The sequence below is a fragment of the Aquila chrysaetos genome, chromosome 2 (assembly GCF_900496995.4).
Source record: "Aquila chrysaetos chrysaetos chromosome 2, bAquChr1.4, whole genome shotgun sequence".
In the NCBI taxonomy this organism is placed as follows: domain Eukaryota; kingdom Metazoa; phylum Chordata; class Aves; order Accipitriformes; family Accipitridae; genus Aquila; species Aquila chrysaetos.
In genome coordinates, this window is record NC_044005.1 from 68,382,681 (window position 1) to 68,405,825 (window position 23,145).

Below are 23,145 nucleotides of genomic sequence, written 5' to 3' on the forward strand. Positions count from 1 at the left end.
TCAGTTGCCTAAAATTCATCAGATTAATAAGAGTCATCTGTGGGCTCAGTCCAAAGGCTATTAAAGTCAAAGACACTCCTCATTGACTTCAGTGAGATTTGGGTAAAGCTCGTTGTTTTCATGCTCTTTCCATCACTGCAGTACCAGACAACTGAAATAACTGTTCCAAATATCAGTGTCTTTGGATACTTTGCACTTCTGTTCTGAGAAAATATTCAAGCAAATATGAATATAACCAAAGTAAATTTTCTCTCTCCGAATTCAGAATGACTATTTAACTAGCTTTAATATTTTGATACCCAATACTAAGTTTCAACTGCTGTCCCTGTTCTTTGCATACAGGTGATGGCTTAAGAAGGTTAGACTGTCTGTTAGGGCTGGAAAAAAGAATAAAATAGTGTGGTTGAAAAAGCCTCTGCTTTATTAGGAAGATCTGGATGGCTTTTGTGTTCTGTTTTTCATGTTGACAGTGTTTGTAAGTTTGCCCATAACCTCAGTGCTGAAATGGAGCCTTAATCTGTTTCCAGTTTTAGGTTGTCTGATCCCCACTTCCTTCTTCCTCATCCCCTACAGCTCTCATAGTTTATCCATTCTTAAGCTGGCTGTCTAGGTTGCAGTTCTCTGCTTGTGAGTGTCATTATAGGTGTGTTTTATGGGTGTTTCTGCTTTGGGAACTGTGGCAGTAGCTGAAAGAAGTATTTCTAAACATCAGTTTTGGAACACAACACATTTTTTACTTCCATGGGTTCACAGCGGGCAAACCACAGTGTGAAATTTTCTTCTATGAGTATTTCCAATTATCTACCTTTTGACTTTCCCTTGAAAGTTTTAGTAAATTCATTTCAGCCTGGTTGTCTCTCTCTGTGAAACTGGAAAAACCAATTGTGCAGCTTACGTTGTCAGCCCTCCTCCTCTTTCTGCTTGTTCCTAGCAGCATTGTCTGTCCAACAAGTGTTCACGCCTCATTTTTCCCTCGGGATCAGGCTTCACTGGTGGGTTTCAGCTTCTTCGGGTTTCTCAGATCAGTGGAGTAACTTTTGCTCCATTAATTCCAAATCAACTAGTTCAGATTCCAGAAACACTTCAGTGGCATTAGAGCAGAGCTTCTCCAGACTGTTTTTCCCTTGTTTAGGCCTATTGCAGGCATCCAGCTGTTTCACACCATTATTGTACTCCCCTTTGGTGAAAAACAGATGCTTGTTATATTTCTGTGGCCCTCTGTGTTAAAATATTGTGCTGCCAACTGCTGAGGTATTTGTAGTGTATGCTTGAACTCATAAAAATGCCACAAAATCATTAACAGCATCAACTGAAGAAAAAGACGTTGTGAGCATAGTATCTTGCTTGCGCCAGCGTAACAGAATGGGTAGTTCAGACATTTACAGGAACGTGTACCTCGTGACAGAGGCAAAAAAGATCAGAATACTAGTCCGTGCAAATCTAAACCTTAATTTGTTCTGTTCTGTCTTAGCTTGTGGCCGTGGGTTCTACAAATCCTCCTCACAAGATCTGCAGTGCTCTCGCTGCCCTACTCACAGCTTCTCTGACAAGGACGGATCTTCAAGATGCGATTGTGAAGATAGCTATTATAGAGCACCTTCTGATCCACCATATGTCGCATGCACAAGTGAGTCAGTCATGAATTTAATGGTAAAGGACATTGCTTAACCAACCAGGTGCAGCCACTTGTAGCTAGTAGTTTCGGTTGGCTTTTCCTATATTTTAAAAGTACATTTACAACAGTAAATGAAATTGAAAGGCAGAGGGGAAAAAAGGTCGACAGTGAATGTAGAATCAGCATAAATAATTTGCATGTTTGCTTGATATAACATTGGAAAACATTGCATGTTGGGTAAGTGTGTAACTCATTGTAATAGATAGAATACAGGCATAGTTTTCCCATGGCTGTAAAATTGTTGTAGACAATGTGCTTTATGTGATATAATACCAAAATGAGTAACATGAAAAATGAAAAGTAACCCGTGCGGATCTGAGCTTTGATTGAACTGTAATTGGATCTGGCTTAACCTCCTAACTGCAAATAGACTAGCCTGCACAGATTGGTGGTTCAAATAGTGGAAGTCTCCTAAATCCAAAGCAGCACCAAATATCTCTGTAAATCATATCAGAGCTGATAACAAAGGACTAGAAGCAGTTCATGCGGTATGTTTAAAAGAGACGAACAAATCCCATACTTGGGAAAACTATGAAAGAAAACCTTTAAAGTACATTAACCAATCCTTTTAATTGCACAGACGAGAAACGGCAAAAGTCAGTTGCAGTAAGTACACAGACAATTGTTATTCTGATGCCTTAATGGAAAATAAATAAAGATCTTGCCAAGTGAGTTCAAGGAAGCTTTTATGCAGCTTGTACTAAAAATAATGAAATGTTTATGTGAAGAAAAATGCTTCAACTATCTTCTGTCTCAGTAATTAAAATGGTAGCTACATGTCCCACCGTGGTTCTGTGCAGTTACCCTGGACTTTTTTGTGTGTTACATAGGACCTCCATCAGCACCACAGAACCTCATTTTCAATATCAACCAGACTACCGTGAGTTTGGAGTGGAGTCCTCCTGCTGACAACGGGGGAAGAAATGATGTGACCTACCGCATTTTGTGCAAGAGGTGCAGCTGGGAGCAGGGCGAATGTGTTCCCTGTGGGAGTAACATTGGATATATGCCCCAGCAAACTGGATTAGTAGATAACTATGTCACTGTCATGGACCTGCTAGCTCATGCTAACTACACGTTTGAAGTTGAAGCCGTGAATGGGGTTTCTGACTTGAGTCGTTCCCAGAGGCTTTTTGCAGCTGTCAGTATTACCACTGGTCAAGCAGGTAAGTTTTCATCACTTATGAATCTCAACACTGCGAGACTGAGAGAAATTGGGAACATGCAAACTACAGATGCAGTAAATCAGGAGCATGTTTGGTGTGTTCTGGCTCATTAATCTTTTCACCTTGCCAACTAGTTAATTTGAGCTTATACTATTTCATGATAACCTGCCCTGTTTATTGGCCTCAGGATTGCTTTCAGGAAGCATTCATGAAAGACTTAAAGCAGACATACAGCTTTATTATTAAATAGATTTTCTTAACTCTGCAACTTTTTTTTTTCTTCTTACATCATTGTAGGTCATTCCCTGGTATTTGAAGATTAAAAAAAAGTAGATGTGACAGTCCTATGCAGGCTTCCTTGCTGAATTTTTTAAACCTGTGTGGGAGTCCTAGGTCACTGGAAGATGATTTGGATATCTGATGGTGTTTTCAGTGTTAAATGTTTTCCCTCAGGATAATGTTTCTAATTTATCTTATATTTCCAGGTATTTGATTATGAGATTCAGTGAGAATGTGATGATTATTCTTTGTTTCTTCTACTTATCATAATCTGACAGGTGAAATGTCAGGGAAAATAAAATCAAACTAGCATATCACCCCAGGGGAAAAAAGGGCTTTAGTTGTCTGCATGCTGAGTGAAAAAAAAGAATTCTCTGATTTAGGTTTCTGAAATGACGAGTTGCTTGTTGGTAAAAATTACAGGCCTCTGAATCTACAATAGTGCACTGTGGGCTTTAAGAGAGGATAGTAAACCTAACCTTTTATACATTGAACAAAAGATCTTAAACCGAGCATTAATTGCACGATCTGGCTTCCGAAGAAATGCTTTAAAAGAAAATATGAAGTGAAAGACTGATGCTTGCTGTAAGAACAGCTACCCAATGTTTTAAAGGATACTTCATACATCTTGGAGGAAATTTTAATGACTGTGATCAAGCTATTCTTTTTTAGTGCAGTAGAAATGATCCCCTACGGTAACGCTTTGAACTGAGGACAAACTCACCGTACAGGGGCAGTGAACAAATAGGAGAAACTGTTTTGCACTATAAAGATGGTCATCTGAAAAAAAAAAAAGACAAGAAATTTACTTCAAAACCTTCCCTACCTCCCCCCAAACCTAGGACAGTTTGTATAGTTGTTGAAGTTAGGCTGGAATATTTATGGGATATTTAATTTCCCCATAGTGCTTTCCTGGATGCCAAATACACATTTTATATTATTTTGGAACCGTCCTTGTGACTGAAAGGATTGGTCTCTGTGCTCGTTCAGTTCTTGGAGTTTATGATGAGATTTTGAGCACATAGAACTTACCCTGAAACTATTTTTGCACCACAGATTGTATTATTTTGACACCTTGATTTTTCATCTTTAAAATAATTCTCTGTAATTCTTCAAATGTGCACAGGTGGACAGTGTTCTGCTCTCTGTAGATGTCTGTACAGAACTACCACATGAAGAAGAGGATTTGGACTTTTTCCTATTTAGCTAAATCAAATTGGCTTTACTTTATGTGGTTTGATGGTTCAGTGGCACACAGGGTAAAGGAAAAGACAGTGCAATTTGGTGGCTAGTATCACGTCTCAGGAAGATGAAAAAGCCTTAATGAGAAGTTTGTTGTGTTACCCCCGAGATAATTCATTATAGTTAATTCTCTTGTGTTCTCAGAGTCATAGATTTATAGGGGTTTTCAGGCCAGAAGACATAATATGGTTATCCTGTGTTATAAGTAATACAAGCTATATGATTTTATAAAATGATCCTCGCATCAAGCCCAGAGATATTAGTGAAACTATAACTTGCATATATATTGGAGATGACATCTAGACTTTACCTGGTGATTTCAAGTGATGGGAAAACCTACACCCTCCTAGAGAAGTTTTGTAAGAGCATGCAGCAGGAAGCAGGAGACCTGACTCTGTTCCTTCCCTGCTCTCCAGTTTGCTGTGGGATTGTGTACAGGAGAGCCTTTCCCAGTGCTACAGAATCTGACACTGTCACTGCTGAGAGAAAGGGTGTTCATACAACTGAAGCTTTGTCTGTTTAGCATTTCTGAATATCAGGATTTAAAGGCTTCCAGTTGGACATCTAAAAGGAATATACATAGGAATTTTGGGGCGGTAGGAAAAAAGGCTTTAAGCTCTCTTTGTTGCAGTTTTCCCTGTCTGTAAAATGAAGGTAACCCTTACCTTTCTTCACCAAGCTCTTCGAGATTTTCTGATTAAAAGCGCCCTAAAAATGCTGCATTTTTTTTTCACCCAAATTACAAAATTCATGTTAAAGAAAATACAGTCTTTCAGAACAAATACATTCACCAGAAGGAAAGACCTCTTTTACATTATTTTTGCAACAGCATGTTTTGGATCCTAATACTGATTTCTTTGGTTTCTCAAGGAGGAAAATATTTTAGGTGGAACAGATTGACGACTATAATTGAACAGAAAGAGACTGGTTGCTCAAAGGAGACTGTTATGCTTCTGTGCTCCTATTTTATTTTACCATGGAGAGAAAGAAAATGTTGGATTTATTTATAGCCAAGTAAACTAGAATTCATGCAGCTCTCATTTGTTACTGTGTGACTGTTCTATCCTTTTGGCAAAAATGACTTTTTCTATGCCCATATTGCTTTTTATGTGTGTAAATGTGTCTAACTAAACCTTCTTCACATGTTATTATGCTAGCACAATAGGTGGCTATATATAATTACTGGGTTCACCAGTTGCACAGAGGCTTGCAGTGAGATTTTCCCTTTGTAGTTCTGGTTTAATTGAATTGATCCTTTGTGACCATATTCACAAAATTCAAATCATTGTGTAATGATAACAGGAAATTATTGATAAAAGAATGGGGTTATGGAATATATTCAGTGTTTCTTCACCCACATAAAACAACCTTCTGATGAGGCAAAGAGAGCATGTCACAGAAAAGAACCAGGTGGTTGATAAAAAACTATTTATATTTGTGGAAATAACACAATAAAATGACTGCAAGTGGGTAGGTAGCATTTCACATTGCTCACGTATATACATATGACACATTGCTATTCATTCCTTGTGTTAAAAAGACTTTGTGACTAGGCTATCAGTTGTCATATGGCATATTTTTTATGCTGCAGCCAAGAACCGTGAGGCTTTTTGTTTTGCTTTGTTTTGTTTTTTGACAAAAGCATGAAAGAACTGAGCCGGAATCAGAGGTAAAAGATTAAGTGCACTAAGTCCCCCAGGAATAAACCATCTTGTTTCATATCTTGCCTATCCAGCATCATATAAGGAATACAGGATGTCATCCCAGTATTGCAAGCTGATCTATGTGAACCCCTGCATCCTTGTAGAATTCAGATTTAAATGTGACTAAGCCCCAGTTACAATAGGTGACTGTATTGAAGAGCTGCAGCTAGCAAAGAGCTGACAAACACTACCTTTGCAAGCTTATTGAATGGTTGTTTACCAAAGATAAATTTACCACTTCCCTAATAAGGTATTTACCTTTCAGTGGTACTGGTAGTTCCTTTTGATCCATCAAATTCCTTTCCAAATCTTACATTTTTTCCATACAACAGTCACAAGGTTGATGGAATTGGGTAGGTTTCACAGCAGAAGAATATTTGTCAGGTTTTGGCACTTATGCACTTTCAAACCTTTAAAAAAAAAAGAGTTTCAATAACAATTGTATAATTTTTCTGTTGACACTTTTGCAAAGACAGCATGTTTTTAAAATTGTCTTTCTACATCCTTTCCTCTGGAATTTATCTGAATGGACAATGGACTGGTCTCTGATAAAGGGTGATATTCACCCAACCTAGCCTGACTGAGAAAATTTAACATAGGTTGGATGAATCCCAACATATGTCAGGGTTTGAGAAAATGTAAGTATCTGTCCTGAGCCAGTTTGAGTTGTCTTTATAATCACTGGAAAGGAAAAATCATATCCAAGGGGACACTCATCATGTCTTATTACCGTAACCAAACATGACAAACAAAAGTTAAAATGTAATGCCAATACCTGTTCCTAAATGTACTCCCTGTTCTTATGCAGGGAGCACTTGCTAATGCTCACTGCTTCTTCACAGCACTCTTAGGTCATGCTACGTCTTCAGATGCACTTAATGCTGACAACTTGAAGTGGTTAAAAACCCCCAGTTCAGTTCCATAATCAAGGCTTACTCTTGAAAAAAGTTCTTTAGTAACAGTTTATTTTGTATATGTTGATTTGCTTTTCCTTTTTTTTACATCTCAGAGTTCAATTTTCAGACCTTTTCCTACAAAAAACAGGTCCCTAAATTCACAGCTTAAAAAAAAAGGGTGGGGGAACTGAATATTTGAAAGTTGCATTATCACAGCAACCTGAGCAGAAAACACATTACATGCTATAAAATCAAGACTATTAGCAGCAGTATGGTTGATTTACATGGCAAGAAGAAATGACTGAATGCATAAAGGAAACCAGCTATCCCTTACGTAAAGCTGTGTGATGGGTTCTGCCTTTCTTACACACTTCTGAGGTCTTTCTGAACAGGGGATTCACTTTGCATTCTCCCCTACTCTACATTCTCCTTTCGTTGTTGCTGCTCATAATTTTTCTCTTCTTTGCTTCTCTTCGCATTTTCCCCAGCTCTCAATTATCTCTACTCATTTTTTAAAGTCTCCTCTTTCATAGTCTCTGCACTATTGACCATCTATTTGTTTCCTGTTCCCTGTCAGTCTCACTTAAGCCCGACTTTTCTTCAGCAATGAGCTGTCCCCCAGCAGAGGCAGCAATCAAGAAGATTTATGCCTATGGCTTTCCCAGTTGCTTTGACCTCACCGTTCTAGTCCTATTCTCACTTTTCTCCTTTCCCCAGACCATTTTGGTGTCTTCCCATTCTGCCGCCAAGTTGCGTTAATCTACCTTCATCTACTCCTTCCATCCAATGTTCACTTTTTGGCAATACATGACAGCTTATTACAAATAGCTTCGGTGTTCAACTTAACATTGCTTCTATGTTTTCCCATTTCACTGGACTTCCGTTAGCTTCAGGTTTCATTCGGTATTTCCTACTAATGACTTTACTTTTTGAGCTATGCTTCATGTTCTAGCCTTCAGCTGTAGATAAGCTTTCCCACATTGATATGGCTGCATCATCTGCATATATATTTAAAAATGATGCTTCATATGAGAAGAATTCTGATTAGAAAAATGTCTTTCTTTTCTTTTTACCAAATGCATTCTACCTGTTGAGCTGGCAGAATTATTTTATAGAAAAAGTCACTTTTCAAAACTAATATTCCCTAACTGCTTTCATTAAGCTGTGGTTTTTAGAAGCATGTATGTTATGATGATTGTATTTTGGGTTACTGTTAATAATATTTAATTATATTATTAATATAAAAAATTATATAAAAATAATACTTAATAATATTTAAGGTATATTTTAATCTGTTTTAACTTTTTTCTAGAACAGTAGGCAGACAGCATAGTTTCATAAATGTTCTGCACTCCATGGCCACCAACTGAAAAGGGTAAAACTAGAGTAGAAATTAATTACATATGGTAGTTACTATTCATCCAGTTTTTTACATGTCTTTTCAGTACATTTAAAAAATGGATTGGGTTATTTCTGTGGAGCTAAGACTGCCTATTGATCTGCAGTCACATTAACCTGGACTAGTATCACAGATATTTTGATAGGAGGTGGTAACTGAATTTATGCCTGAATTAAACTGATGGATAAAAACTTGATTAGAATCCCCAGCTCTGTGTAGCAAATACCATCAGATCAGGGAAAGCAGTTTGTTCATTCACTGATTGTATCTGGTCATATTTAATGTAGTGAAATCCACAAGGTTATAGAGATACTGCAGAATTGCTAGGTTGGGGCATTGTTGTAAGCTTGCTAAATGTTAAATTTTTTTTAGGATTGTCACAAAGAAGGAATCATCTATATAGGATATAACATGGTATGGCATATATGATATTTGACAGTTCTGATAATATTTTATATACATATACAGAATATATACATACATTTGAAATGAAAAGCAATATGTTTTATAAGAAAACTTACCACAGATTAGCCAATTGATAGTAATTAATTTTTTCTAATATTTAGTTCTAATTTGTTCTAATATTTTTCACTGAAAGATAAAAGAGAAAGCAAGAAAGCAGATGTTAGCTGTGTTGCTTAGGGTCTGATCCTGCACCGCTGAAGTCAATGGAAGTTTTGTCATTGACTTCAATAGGAGCAGGATTTGAACCTTATGCTCTATCAGAACACACAGGAACCAAAGCAATGGGCACTCTGTCATCCTGAAAGGAAACTTTAACTTCTTATCACATTTTGAGTCTGACTGTAGCAGGTTTTTGTACATCAGTTTGTGGCTGAATGTAATTTGAAATTATTTTTTTTAGTAGACTAAAAAAAAAGATTTTTTTTTCCAAATGGGTATCAGAACTCTTGCCTGTCCAGCTTTACCATAAAAGCTTTTTAGAAATAGATGTATGTAATAATTTTTGCTAAGAAACTAAGTAGGTTTTTCTAGTAGAAACTATGTGAATTTTACATTATTTAGAAATAAAAATAGTGGGAAGCTACACTCTAGTGTAGCTACACAAAGACAAAGTAAAGCTTCAGCTTCACAGAACCAAAGCTCTGAATTAGAAATGGTCAGATTAAGCTTCTGTGTATGTTAAATGTTTGGTAGCAACCTGCTAGGAGAAGCATGACAGCCACAGGGCTGTTAACTTTCCTATGCACTGAGCTATTGAAGTAGCAGGGTATGTCACCACAGTCAAATGTACACTACTAAAGCATAATTTCACCAGCTACACAATAAATAACTATGTACTCGAGGGAGAAAATGAGGGATATGAAGTACAATTTAGCCAAAGAAAGGAGAGATTGGTTTGGTCATGTGACACAAAGGACTCGGAGCCACTTTTTCTTCTAATGTTACAAACACGAGCCAGACATCTCCTTGATGTTTATGAGTTAACACCAATTGTCATCTTAAAAGTAGTGACGAAAAATTAATCCTGACCTTGAAAAGAAAATATGTGTGTTAACATCACATTTTCTATGACCAATTGCAGAAGGGTTTGTAGAATAAAAGAGCTCTACTTGTGACACCTGCTGGGTGTGTTTTTAGCCCCTCATAAATATGCCTGGCTTCTTCTTTCACTTCATCCACAGTTAGATTATTTCTCATGGCCATAAGTCCTTTTGAACAGAGTAGAAACTGAATAGTAGTGCTCTTTGAGCTTTATTATACTCTTTGGGGACACCTACACATAATTCTGCGAAGACCTGGCCAACCTCAAAGACTTTCAAGATACCTGCAGTACAAAGACAATAAATCACTTGATACGTTTATACATGGTGATACACAGCCTAGTGTAGCTAATTAACTCATGTGCAAAGAAAAAAACAATTCCATAGACCTTTGATTTTGGCAGCAGAACTGTACCTCCAGATCTTCCTTTTTTGGCTTCCTGTGAACTGTAGTATGGTAACTGGATGCAGGATCTAGAACAGTGCTGAACTCCATCAGTAGGATCTCAGGAACTCAGTGTTGTTTCTTTGATATATTGGCCACATATATCATTCTCTTACCAAAATAATGTCATGATGATTATGAAACGTAGGCAAATATTTGTCTGGAAACTTCAGAATTTCCATAGGAAATCGTTTTATGTGAAACACTGTCATGGCTATATTGCGACCTAACAGTGAAAGAGAAACACAGCAGGGAAACTGGCAAAAAGAAAGGTCTGTTCTGATTCAGTCATAAAATTTCTCAATCATATATTACATTCGTTTGGTTAAGCTTCCTGTTTCTTATTTGTAGCTAATAACAACACATAGCTGACCTCATAAAAGCACAAGGAAGATTTGGGTTTCAGTATTTACAAAACAGTTTTGAACTCCTTCAATAAACAAAATTTTAAAATATTGGTATCAGTAGGACAGAATAATACATTGGGTTAGAATTAATCTAGCCAAAACCCACTGTGCTCATGAGTTCTGAGATCTTACTTCAGTACAGTTTAATTTAATATTAAGGTGTTTCATTTCTTTGTTATTTTGCCTAGAAAGAACAAAATTCAAAGAAAAAGAGTATGTTCATATTTGTAGCAAAATAAGACATTAGAAATTTTGTCCCTGAATTTCCTAATATGTGATGGTTTGTTTGAGACCTTTTGAAGAATTCATGTACTGTTGTTATTAGAACAAACAAAACCCTCTAAGTGCACAGATGCTTTTTTGATGAGAAACGAGCATCACTACTGAAAGGCACTATTGCAAGTGCGTAAGTACCACCAAATGTGAAATCCTTATTGAGGCTGTATGTAGTAAATGAAAAAATTCTTTAACTGTAACATCTTTATAGAGTGAAGCATTTGATGACAGCATGGCATGGAGCCAGCCTACTGTAATGACTCCTGTGGAAATCTTTAAAAGAGAGAAGAGAGCTTATACGAGAGAGCTGAAGAAGTTTCTCCATTAAGCTTAAACAATAGAATAGCTAAACGTGCAACTTCTAGATGGGAGACATCGCTCACACTAGTGCCTGTTTAATATCTGGAAGACCTTTGTGGTGAGTCTGTCCCAGCTAGTGTAGTTAGTATGCCAAAAATGCACTGCAGGAAGGAGCGAAGAATGTCTTGAATCAAGAACTTTCTTAAAGCAAGGTTTGAGTCCACCACTTAGGGATGAAGTTCAGTCTCATAATTAACTGTCTAGAAAGAGGTGCCATGTAGATTTGTCCAGCATTCTAAGATAGTGTGTTTCCAGTTTGCTTTATATAAATATTCTCATTAGAAATAGAGTCAGAGATTCTGCTGCTGCTCTTTTGGAACAGATCATATTTTATTCAGTTACTGATTTTTTGTTTGTTGCATGTGCCAGCAAGCCTGCTTTTTTTGAAGGAAAAATGGAGTTTTGGCTAAACGGGCCCTCAGGTGAAAAATACAAATCTTCCCCTTCTGCCCTGTGGCCTTCTGGCAGTGTTGATGGCCCAAGAATGAAGTTCACTTCTGGCAGGTAAGGGTGAGGATAGCCGAGATGGGTTGGAAAGTCAGGGCAAAATAAAGGTCTATGAAGAGCTGGGCTTGATCTTTCTGATGCTACTGGGGTAATAAGGGGAGACATCTTCCCTGATAGCAGTAGCCATTGCTAACTTACCCACTCTGACAGCTCCATGGGTGACAGCAGATTTTTCAGGTGCTGGAATAGTTTGAGTAATTAATAAGTCTGGCCAATGTTTGCCATCTCTGACGTTGCTGCCCTATGTAGTTTCCTCTGCTTTGCATGTGATAGAACCAGCCCTGACTCCATAGGGCATATTCCTAACTGAACAGTTATATCTACTACTCTTTAGTGTGTGAATTGTTTTGCACAGTTTTGTACAGCATTTCTGTAGTCTTTCTCTGTTATAGTCAAAATATATCATTGGATCTATTTCTAGAGGAAATTCTCAGGGCAATTTACTGAGGAAGCCATGGTTGAAGGCTGCAAATTGACAACAATAAAAGTGTTATCCTGAGTTCAATAGTTAATGTTAAGATAGGAGATGCTGATTATCTTTTTCTTTGCTTCGTTAGTGATGAATGGAAGCAAATTTGATGCAGACAGCAATCTGGTGGAATGATGCAGAGCTATCTATGAAAACATCTGTACTAATCCACCAATGCAGTAAATTATAGCTACAAGCAAAAGACATTGATCCAAGAGGATCATTAACAGCTTTAACCAACTGATCCAAGTAATAGGGTAAATGAGAGAACATTATCAAGATCTGATTTTTACAGCTGTCAACTACAATTGCTAAAACATGATTACCACTTTCTCTCAATTTCAACCATTTTATGACTTAAGTTTAGTATATTCTATTGTGGGCAGCCAACAAGGATCAATTAAGTGGTAAAATACGCAGGAAAAAATTGCCCAGCTATCATGCACTCCATTTACCAGGAGGTCAGTCACAAAGGGAGGGATAATTGCTGCAAGCCAGCAAAATTAATCGGGGATGCGCCAGAAAGGGTGATGTATGTTCTGTGACAAAGTACGTGACAGAGATGTACGCATAAACCTGTAGCTGCTTGCCTTGTTGAGGGCACAAGGACGAGAGAAGGAGACCTGTGGAAAACAATTAGCATGGCTTCAGAGTGAGCAATTCTTAATTATCCATAACATGTCGACATCAGATAATTAGTGTCCCAATTTTTAACAATATTTGATCATTAACTACAGTCGAATAGGGAAGATCAAGAACAGAGCCGTTTGTCTGAGCTAAGTGTTACGTAACGGTGTCTGCATGCGAACATAAGTCAACTAAATCATGCTCACAATAATGACACAGAAATCTTCTTATTGTGGGACCAATATAAATGTCTAAATTTGAGCTTATAACAAGCTGTGGTTTATGTTTCCATAAGGTAGGTTGTTTGTGAGAGCAACCCACAAAATAAAGCAGGCTTTAATGACAGCTGTAGTTTAAAGTCCCTAATGTGCTGCTTTTTCATCTGTACATTTAGATTTTCACAGCAAGCAGCGTAAGTCATATGACTGAGGCCATTTTAGTATTAATGCTAATTAAGGAAAGGTTATTTTTAGCTCAATTTTCTAAATGTACAAGGCTACGTGAGTCTGCTAAATGAGTATCTCTTCGGGCAATTTTCTTTCAGCTCCTTTGTCCTCTGTCAACATTTTTTGGCCAGTTTTAAATATGTTTGACAGAGAGGTGGAAATCTTAAACTGCTGCATGGCGTCAACAGGCCAATGAAGACCTGTCCTTACTGAATGAGCTAAATCATGTATCAGACATAAGAGAATCCACATACACAGAAAGACAGAAAACTTTTAAGAAAAATTATTCACAGAACTGCTGATATTTTTCTAATCTTAATGAAAGAAATCATAGAAGAGCAGAATGGGATGTTTCATATCTTATTCCATCTGGTTTCTGCCATATACAGGCACAGAGAAACGAAAAGAAAGGAAGAGATGTGCACACACATGCATACACACACATGCTTACCTGTAGCTTAATCTCTTTTTAATCTCTCTTTCTTCTAGCCTGTTAGTGTATTTTTCAGAATATTTAAGCTAAATCTCACTTCCTCTGAAGTGAGCTTGAAACTTGAGGGATGAGGTCCTGTCATTGTGATTCTTAGCTTTTCTTTTTAAGGATGACCCTCCTAAACTTTTACCTACATTTCAACAGCTTGTTGTACAGAATTATCCATTGAATCTGGGGTTACCTTTCACATGTATGTGTTTGCAGCAGCAAACCCTTCAGTTTCTGTATCTCCCATCTCATACCTGCTGGTGGATCTATTTACCATCTGTCCTTTTGACCTTTTCTGTCTGTCTGTCATCTAAGCATTTCTCTTTTTTGAGTTCCCCGTTTCCTAATGCATTATGGAGCGCTCTTTTTTTTTTTCCCAAGCTCCTTTCAGGCAGTAGTGGCTGAGTCAGCAGGCTGGATTCAGAGCTAGTAAACCCTGATGCTTATGTGGAGAAATGCCATTTACTTCACTAAAGAGTCTATTTAAGTTCATAGAGCCTCTAATCATGGCTGTGAAATGAGGAATTGGATGTTAATATTTCAGAGCCAATACTCTAATGATCTGTCTCTGTGGACCTCCTGTGGAATTATTCCAAATATTCCCTTGTGTAGCTGAGATCAAAATTTCATCCTTAGTTCTAATTTTTTGTATTGCAGCTTAACTGGTAATGAAGAGGGAAAAGTGTCATTGTTCTTTATACTGTGTAGAGTTAATCACATGAAACATTTTAGGGCTAAACGTTCTGCTCTTTGATGTTGGCATTAAACATTAGCATTAAATCTTTGGTGGATATTTACATTGTTGTAGTCAGTGGAGATTGATAGGTTTCTTTAGGGAGTGATTTGGAACAGGAGCCAAATTTAGGAATTGTGCATTGACTTGTGCTTAATTACAGAGGAAGCTTTAGATTACCTTCCTTATTTAGCCACCTAAATTAACTGCCAAAAGTTGATGACATGAATGCCCATCTTCCTCCCACCCCCACATATGCAAATGTTAATTTCTGCCACAATGTTAACATTAAATATTTACATGCTTCTATTTATTTTCAAGAAAATACTAAACAAGGAAGCAAATTGAAAAATAATTTCTTGTCTTCAGGATTTTAAAACTCCTTAAAAATAATTTACTAGTCCTATTAGTAATTCATGTTGTTAAGACTCTTTGAAGCTTTTTACCATTGACTGAATTAACTAAGGTGCTTAGTGAGGATATGCATATACAAGTGTCTTAAAAATAGGGGTATTTCACTTGATTGCAGTTTATAGCATTAATGTTAAAAATGTTTTAAAAATGTAAAATACTTATTCTATGCTTTCTTTTTATTTTAGTGCCAGTTAAGAGTCCCCATTAGGAGGGCCGCAGGTGCCTTACAGTTTATCTTGCCTACAATAATGCAGTGATGACCACTCATCAGTGTTATGTACTTTTGTGTAAGCAATACATTAACTCAGCCATGCAGTGGCACAGAACAATTACTAACAGATAACCTTTAATGAGCAATAAATAGAGCAAGTGAACTCCTTCACCTTCCTCCTGGGAGCCGTTTCTCAACCTTTGCCCTAGCAGGTACCCCAGGCTCTCAGAATATTATCACATTCATGATGCTTTGGAGAGTAATTTCTAGATGCCAGAGAGGAAACTGCCTTTCACACCTCTGCTGACTACAGCAGGGGTAAAGGATGGTGGTGATCTCTCAGGCAGGCAAGTCTCATCCCATTTAGCAATCTATAGACCTAAATCAATAGCTCAAACTCCACTAAGATACTAGCAGACAGGCAGTGGGAGTCTAAAGAAGCTAATGCGTGTTCCCTGTTTACCAAAGCTATGCCTACATGAAAGGGATAAGGGTCCATCCTCTGTTCCTGGTATGTCAGGGCTCACGCTTGTGAAGTTAAGCTTCTGTATCTCCCAAAACAGCATTCCCACATTGAGATTGCCACAGCTATGCCCAACTAGCTAACCAAGCTAACGAATTAATGCTATGGGCAGGCATGTATTCATACTCCATCCTCAACTCTACCACAGTTTACTTTACTAGATTAAGTTTACTAAGTTTACAGAGCTATATTTATAGATTAGGAGGTCTATAAAATTTGACTTCTTCGAAAATACTATAATAGGCTAATCTCAAAGTGATAAAACTATGCACAAAATCAGCATAGCTCCTTTTCTGGGGGAAATGCCCCAGCTGCCAACTGCAGTGAAGTTGGTAAACTAGTACCATGCCTCTTTTTGTCACATGATCATCTAAACTTCTGTGAATATAAAATACTCCCCCGGACTGGGAACAGTCATGGCTGGTGTCATAAATTCTGTTTTGAAAAAGGGTTATGCTTCCCATTGGGCACACAGAAAGGGCTTCAGTTTGTAGTTCACATTTTTGAAGTTTGCTTCACTTTTCAGTATTCACTTAAATCTGCATTTCCTGTACACGCTATGAAGCCTAGGGAAGGGAAAAACATTCAGAGGATGCAGAAAACATTTTTGAAGTTATTTATAAAACATGCAGAACTGTTTTTTCAAAATGTGGGAAAATCTTAAGTATATTTTTGGGAGAAGAAATTAAATGAAGGATTTAAAAAAAATTATCTCCTTGCCTATTTATGCTCTGATTCAAAGTCAGTGGTTAAGTTTTCCTTTAACCCTAGTAAGTATCTAAGCCCTTGAAAATGCCTATTTACTATTATTGAAGACAAAAAGGGGGGCACAAAGTTGCTTTCCATTTAACTTCCACTGAACAGTCAGAATTATCCTAACATCACAACCTAAAGAGTCAGCACACATAAAAAAAACCCCACAGAGACAAGGTGGTAATTATTCAACTATCCATTTTCATACATTTTAATAATCAGATGTTCCATCCAAAACAAGGTCATTTTGAAATTTTCTGTAAAAATCTGGGATCTGGGAAATGCTTACCCATGTAAATAGCTCCATTTTTTTCAAGTAGGTAATAAATATTTAGGAATTTGCATAAGCTAGCTGTAAAAAATGACTTGATCCTGGGGTTTTTTTCTGCATTCGGAAATGCATTTAGTCCAATGTTTTGAACTTAATCAGTACATCTCAAGGGGAGCTTTGGTGTAAAAGGAGTGCAGTTTGACCCCTGTAGCTGTAGAAAGTAAAAGTCAGTGATCTCCATTAGATTGTATATCCCGCTGGGTAGTATCAGTTGCCCTTTTGTTATTGTAAGCTCTTTCTCTTACTTTTACTGTTTAAATAAATATATTGAAGCTAAAGAGTTAATGACAAATTCAGGAAGTCTTGACTTAACGGTGATGAAGTGAGACGCATTTTGTGCCATTCACTGTACACAATTTATAACCCCGTTTGATTACCGCAGCATGTCCTCCGCCTATAAGGATTGCACCCGGGGGACTAGTCAACTTATTAATTCATCACTTGCCGCCTTTTACGGCTGCAATACCCCTTTCTGGCATACAAGCAGAGAGATGTAGTAATCCGAAGGCTGCCAGCCGACTGGTTCCACTCTAGCTGACCCTTTGTCTGCAGGCACAATGCTGATAACTTTTCTCCGGGTTCCACTTTCTCGGAGGCTGCGTTACCCTCCCGCCTTTCGTCTTGTGATAGGAACAAGCAGATGCGGTTACAGCAACTTCCAGGGAGGAACGGTCTTCCACAAGTTAACCTGTAGCTTTTTTAAGTGCCTTTTGATTTATCTGTCACCTGATCCATCAGCAATGAATAATTTTCATGGAAGGTGCACTTTAATTACCTTCCCATTTGACTAGCATTATCATGCCCTATCTTGGTAATTAATCTCACGAAGTATCCAATTTCAGTCTTTATTGCTGGCAGGCAGGCCTTCTGAATTATATGTGCTTGAATGGACATTGGGTCTGTTGTTAAACTAAATAGGCCATGAAACAAATTTTGGGTCCCTCTTTTTTTCTTTTTTTTTTTTTTTCCTTATTGTGTCTGTAAGGATGTTGTGGTCTAGTTGCTTTGGTTGACATAGTTGACTTTTGTACACTGTAAAGCAGGAAAAGGCAATGGTAGAAAATGGTGGCTGATACAAAAATAATTAAAATAGCATAGATCATAAAAGTCAAGCAGTCTCTGAAGAATAGTTACCAGGTTGTGAAACTAGGTACAGAAAATAATCATTTTTTGCTCTTGAATAACTTACAGCTTTTACAGCATGAACTCTGTATGCCAAAGAGTTACTCTGTAAAGCTGGTGTATGCAGAGGATAAATTAGAAGTCCTTCTCCTAATATCAGATTAGGGATTTGCAATTGTATTCAGTTTTGAGTTTCATTGCTCTGTGGGTGAAAGATAGACCTTTAAAAAATGTACTGTTCAACCAGCAGATTAAATAACATGGTAATAAATTTGTAGGAGAGGTTATTCTTTTTTCTTATGCCTGTCTCATTAAAAATGGTGAAGACTTAAGGTATTTGGAAAGTTGAACAAAAATGCTGTCTCAGTGGGTAAAAATAAATAATAGCATAGTGCGAATCTTTCATTCAGTTGCCTACACTTCAGGCACACTATGTCTATTTTGGAAATTCCTTTGTAACTTTTCTGAAGGTGCTTTTTCTTCTCTGTTTCCTCTCAATTCCCTTCCCATTCCCCAAAGAAAAATTTTAACAGGTTAAATTTTACAAAGGTTTTGACAGAAACATCTTACCTCAGATACAGCTGACAATTCCTTGAGAATTTTCACAAGTCCATTTCCTGGAAATAAATTTACTCACTTTGTCACTGAAGCTGACAAGAATACATGTGTTAGTTAAGTTTCATGTTTTGAGTACAGAACAGAATTGTTGGATTAGAAAAAAAATTTTTAAAGGAGTTATGAAGTCTTAAGATCATAGGATTTTTCTTTGTTGTCATAATTTTTAAGTTAGCCAAAGCTGACTGTTTGATACTCTTAACTAAATACCCTTGAAATAAGCAGACAGTTTTACAAAGGCACAACTGAACTTGTAACACTGTTTTTTCTTTACTGTTTGCCCGACTTCTTAATATCAAAATTTAATTATCTTCCAGAAGATTATTTTCTTATTTAATGAAGGTACTTTTTTTTAATCAGCTCTCCATACAAGAGAAAATTTGGTATAACTGTAGTTTATGCTTAGAATAATTTTAAGGGAAAAAAATCTGAAAATATTTAACTAGATGAAAAGTGGAGGCAACAGTGTTTCACCATGTAACTCTCACTTCTACCACTTCGAACTTCAGAAAATGGGAACAATGAACAGCATGGAGATTGATCCTGGAATGCAGAATCTTTCACCTTTAGGTCACCAATTCAAATTCAGTCAACCCAAGCAGTGACCAAAAATTGTTACCATATGAAAGTTGTTTGTGAACTGTGTGGAATTTAAATGATGATCTCAGTTCATTTTCTTTTTCATAAACATCATCATAAGCAGTGCTTTTGGCAGTCACCCAAAGGAGAAGGTAAGATTAAAGGAGCATGACCTAGTAAACTTTTCACTCCTGGTCATGCTCCCTTCAGGTGAGCATAGTGGCTGGAGAATTTTAGGTTACTGATGTGAATTGTACTTATTCTCTGGATAAAGACAGAACTTTAGTAGTTTTTTCTTTAAATATCATATTTTAATTAATTTGAATCTTTAGAGGCATATACTGACCCAGTGCGTTAGACTGCCAGTCTCATGGGTGCTCCTGCAGCTTGAATTCCATTCAAACTGAAACCATTAGTTGAATATAAAAATAAAATAATTGCCTTCCTTTTGTTTTTAAGCAGCTTTACCAAATGATAAACTGATCTCTTCAGTTTTATTTGTAGTTTGCCAGGAAAGAACATATTTTGGTGCTTACCAAATGGCTCCTGCCACATATTCAGACTTATATATTGCTAGTATAGTAGCTGTTTTCAGTCACAGGAATATAAAAAGCCTTGAAAAAAACCTGTAAAGGACTTCATTAAAGTATGGCCATTTGCAGAGCAGGAAGGGTCTTTGCCAACTGCCAAGCTGCTGAGCTTTAGCTTTGCTGCTGACTTTGAAGAGAAATGTAATATTTGGTCTGAAAAGTATTTGTGTCCCAGGTGTCACAGCTGATGTTAAGACAAGATACAGTGTGCTTAATTCTGTTGCTTTAACAACTTTCTTTAGAATGGTGATAGAGCAAAAAACATATTAAAAATGGCCATTTTGAAAGGTCATTTAAGGTCCTGTACAGCAGCTCTTGTGTGTTAAGAAGAGAATGGTCTACTGGTTCAGGCACTGGACTGGTGCTCTGGAGATCCATGATAAATTACATAGTCATTCCCATAGGCATCTTGTGTTACTTTGGATAAATGACTTAATCTCTCCATGATGCTGTTCTTCAATGAGAATAATAGGACTTCTTTGCATCAAAGGACCATTGTGAAGAAAAATCCATTAGTGACTGTGAGGCGTTTAGACACTATTTTGCTAGTGGCTATATAAATACTAAGATAGGTTAAAGTTATCTATTTTCCTGTGGTTTTTTTTTTTCTTTTCTTGTTAAAATGTGTGATAGAATTAAGCCCTTGTTTTCATGTTAATCTAGAGCTGTTGATCTTCTTTGTTCAGTAACAGCCAAATTCTTCTTGACTGGAATTCCTGTAAACCTCCCTTAACAGACTTTTTTATCCCTCTATGTTTTCCCTGAGAACTGTAATGCAAGAGAGATTGTAAACAGGACTAGTTCAGTATATCACCAGCTTTTTAAGAAAACTTGGGTCTCCTGCAGCTCTGCTGGATGCACTGGGTAGCTGCCAGTGTTGCATATGAAAGAGAAACAAATCTCACCAGGAATCTCCAAGTTCTCAGACAGTGAGCAGGTAGCAGGGTTAGCCCTTAAGGATGTTTTAATAATACATTTGCTTATTAAAAAACCCTGAGATTGTGACCTTTCTGAAATAGTTTGTTCTTCTGGAACTTTGCTTTTAATCACTAATCATTGTGACATTTTTTTGGCAACCTAACCCTTGTGAATCTTTCTGCAGTGTTCTAGGTAAGTCTCCTATGGGACAAAAGCAGGTCTTTAATACAGCAGTTTTTAAACTGTAACACTGATGCATTCCTCCATCCTCTAATTGCACCTGGGAGGATCTGGTTCTTGTTGCAGTTAATAAGCTGTTCACCCAGTACTCAAAAATAACAAGATTGGACACATTAAAGTGTTTTTTCATGGCTTGTGTTTTTTCTCACCCCACTACTCCAAATGAGAGGAATAATTTTACGGAGACTAGCACCATTACTCTATCTTTTGTGTGGAAAGATCTTAGCTGTGTTTTATATTGGAAGTGTTCTAAAACGTAGGTGTCACCTTTCTGTCACATTACAACATCATTAAAGCTCAAGAGGTTGTTCAGACATACGGGCATAAGATTTTTTTAGCTTCTGTTCTAATGGCTTCAGGGCAGGCAATTTTAAATCTGATGGTCTTCCAAGATCATAGAAAAGTAGGTGTAAAGAACAAGAGAGGATACTAAACTTTGGGGACAAATTTTGTTATTTTTATTTTGATTTAAAATATAGTTTAAGTCATTTATAGTCAGCAAACTCAAAACATTAATAAGGAGGTAATCACAGAGTAAGTTTTAGGTACAAACACTGAAGACAATTTGCCACAGCTCCAGCTGATGGTGAACAAAGGCAGAACCATCAAGCCTTGGCCTCCTGGTTCCTTTTCAGCACTTTCTCAAAGCCACTGTCCTGCCTCATACATTTGCAGTGGGATGCTGTGATTGCTTTGCCACCTTCTTGCTCCACATTACATTTTGGTTGACCCAACCATAAGGGAAGAGAGAAGCTCAAATGCTCAGCTGGAGCTTTGAGAGTGCAACCTTTTTGGGTCCTGTGATGAAAGGACTCCCAGTCAATGGTATATTCCCCTGTTCTGGCCAAGCACTACCATTTTGCTTTTCTTCATGATCGAGTAACTTAAATGATTCTCACTAGGGGAAACGGGGATCTTCAGAAAGCCATTTCTTTATTCATAGAATCATAGAATCATAAAATGGTTTGGGTTGGAAGGGACCTTAAAGATCACCTAGTTCCAACCCCCTGCCATGGGCAGGGACACCTTCCACTACACCAGGTTGCTCAAAGCCCCATCCAACCTGGCCTTGAACACTGCCAGGGAGGGGGCATCCACAACCTCTCTGGGCAACCTGTTCCAGTGCCTCACCACCCTCACAGGGAAGAACTTCTTCCTTACAGCTAGTCTAAATCGACCCTCTTTCAGTTTAAAGCCATTACCCCTTGTCCTATCACTACATACCCTGGTAAAAAGTCCCTCTCCAGCTTTCTTGTAGGCCCCCTGGTCTTGATTTTGAAAACTTTTGGTGAAAGACTGATGTAAAATGTGTACTACTGAAGAAAAAAGTCAACTGATAAACTATTTTAAAAGCATCCTCTAGGTTCTTGTTGAGGTGAAGGGAATTTCACGCATTTGGACAATGGGCTAATAACTTCTATGATATAGCTGGATTTGTAATGGTACAACCCCACAGGTGTATTAAGGATAGATAAACCTCTTAAATGAATGCCTTGTCTACATTCCAGAGGTTTACAGACAACTTTGCCTTGTCCTGTCACCATGGGAATAAGGAGTCCTTGCACATGTATGTCCTAACCTGAAGTTTCACTGGTGTTTTTCTAGTCCTCTTTCCCTTCCCTTCTCAAGCCCCTCTTCTTGCTCCTTCTCTTTGCCTTCTTTCTTGTCTCAGTGACAGCGCTGTTGTGTGACATAATGGTGCATCACCAGTGTTGCTGGCATTTTACAATTACTTAAGTCATTAATATCACTCAGAAGTTGAAACATCACAGTCCACTTACAGGTCAAATTCCAAAGGTTTTCAAAATTACTGTTATTGCAGTTGTAAATGAGGGTTTTAGCTGACACCTCTATCAATTAATATAGTTCATATTCCTGTAAAGCAGTTAGGATTTATATGAAATAGAGAGTTATATCTTCCTCATGGTCTTTGAAACACAGAGAATAGAACTTACCAGTCCAGTAAATACCACATTTTCTAAAATTTTTACTACTGTAATGAGAAAAGCTATTATTTTTTAAAAAGAAGAGAGGAATTGTGGCCTCTTTATCTTTTCCTGTGCAGTACAAAAACGTATTCAGTTTAATGGAATGCCATAATGCACTCCTAAACTGTCAGATTTCTAAATGTGAGCCATACATCATGACAGTGCAGAACAACGTATTTTGTACCAAAGCAGTTCTATTAGAGAAGGTGAAAATATGTTAATCCTACCTCGACCATCAGGGACCC

The 23,145-nt window shown here is 37.4% G+C and overlaps 1 protein-coding gene across 6 annotated transcripts in view; it reads left to right on the top strand.

Moving 5' to 3' along the window:
• EPHA7 (EPH receptor A7) overlaps nt 1-23,145 on the top strand; it is a 163,059-nt gene that overhangs the window by 53,070 nt on the left and 86,844 nt on the right. For all 6 annotated transcript variants that reach the window (XM_029998101.2, XM_029998138.2, XM_029998110.1 and 3 more), the window contains exons 4-5: nt 1,472-1,627; nt 2,506-2,841. In XM_029998101.2, coding sequence (XP_029853961.1) covers nt 1,472-1,627; nt 2,506-2,841 — 492 coding nt within the window. The remainder of the gene's footprint in view (nt 1-1,471; nt 1,628-2,505; nt 2,842-23,145) is intronic.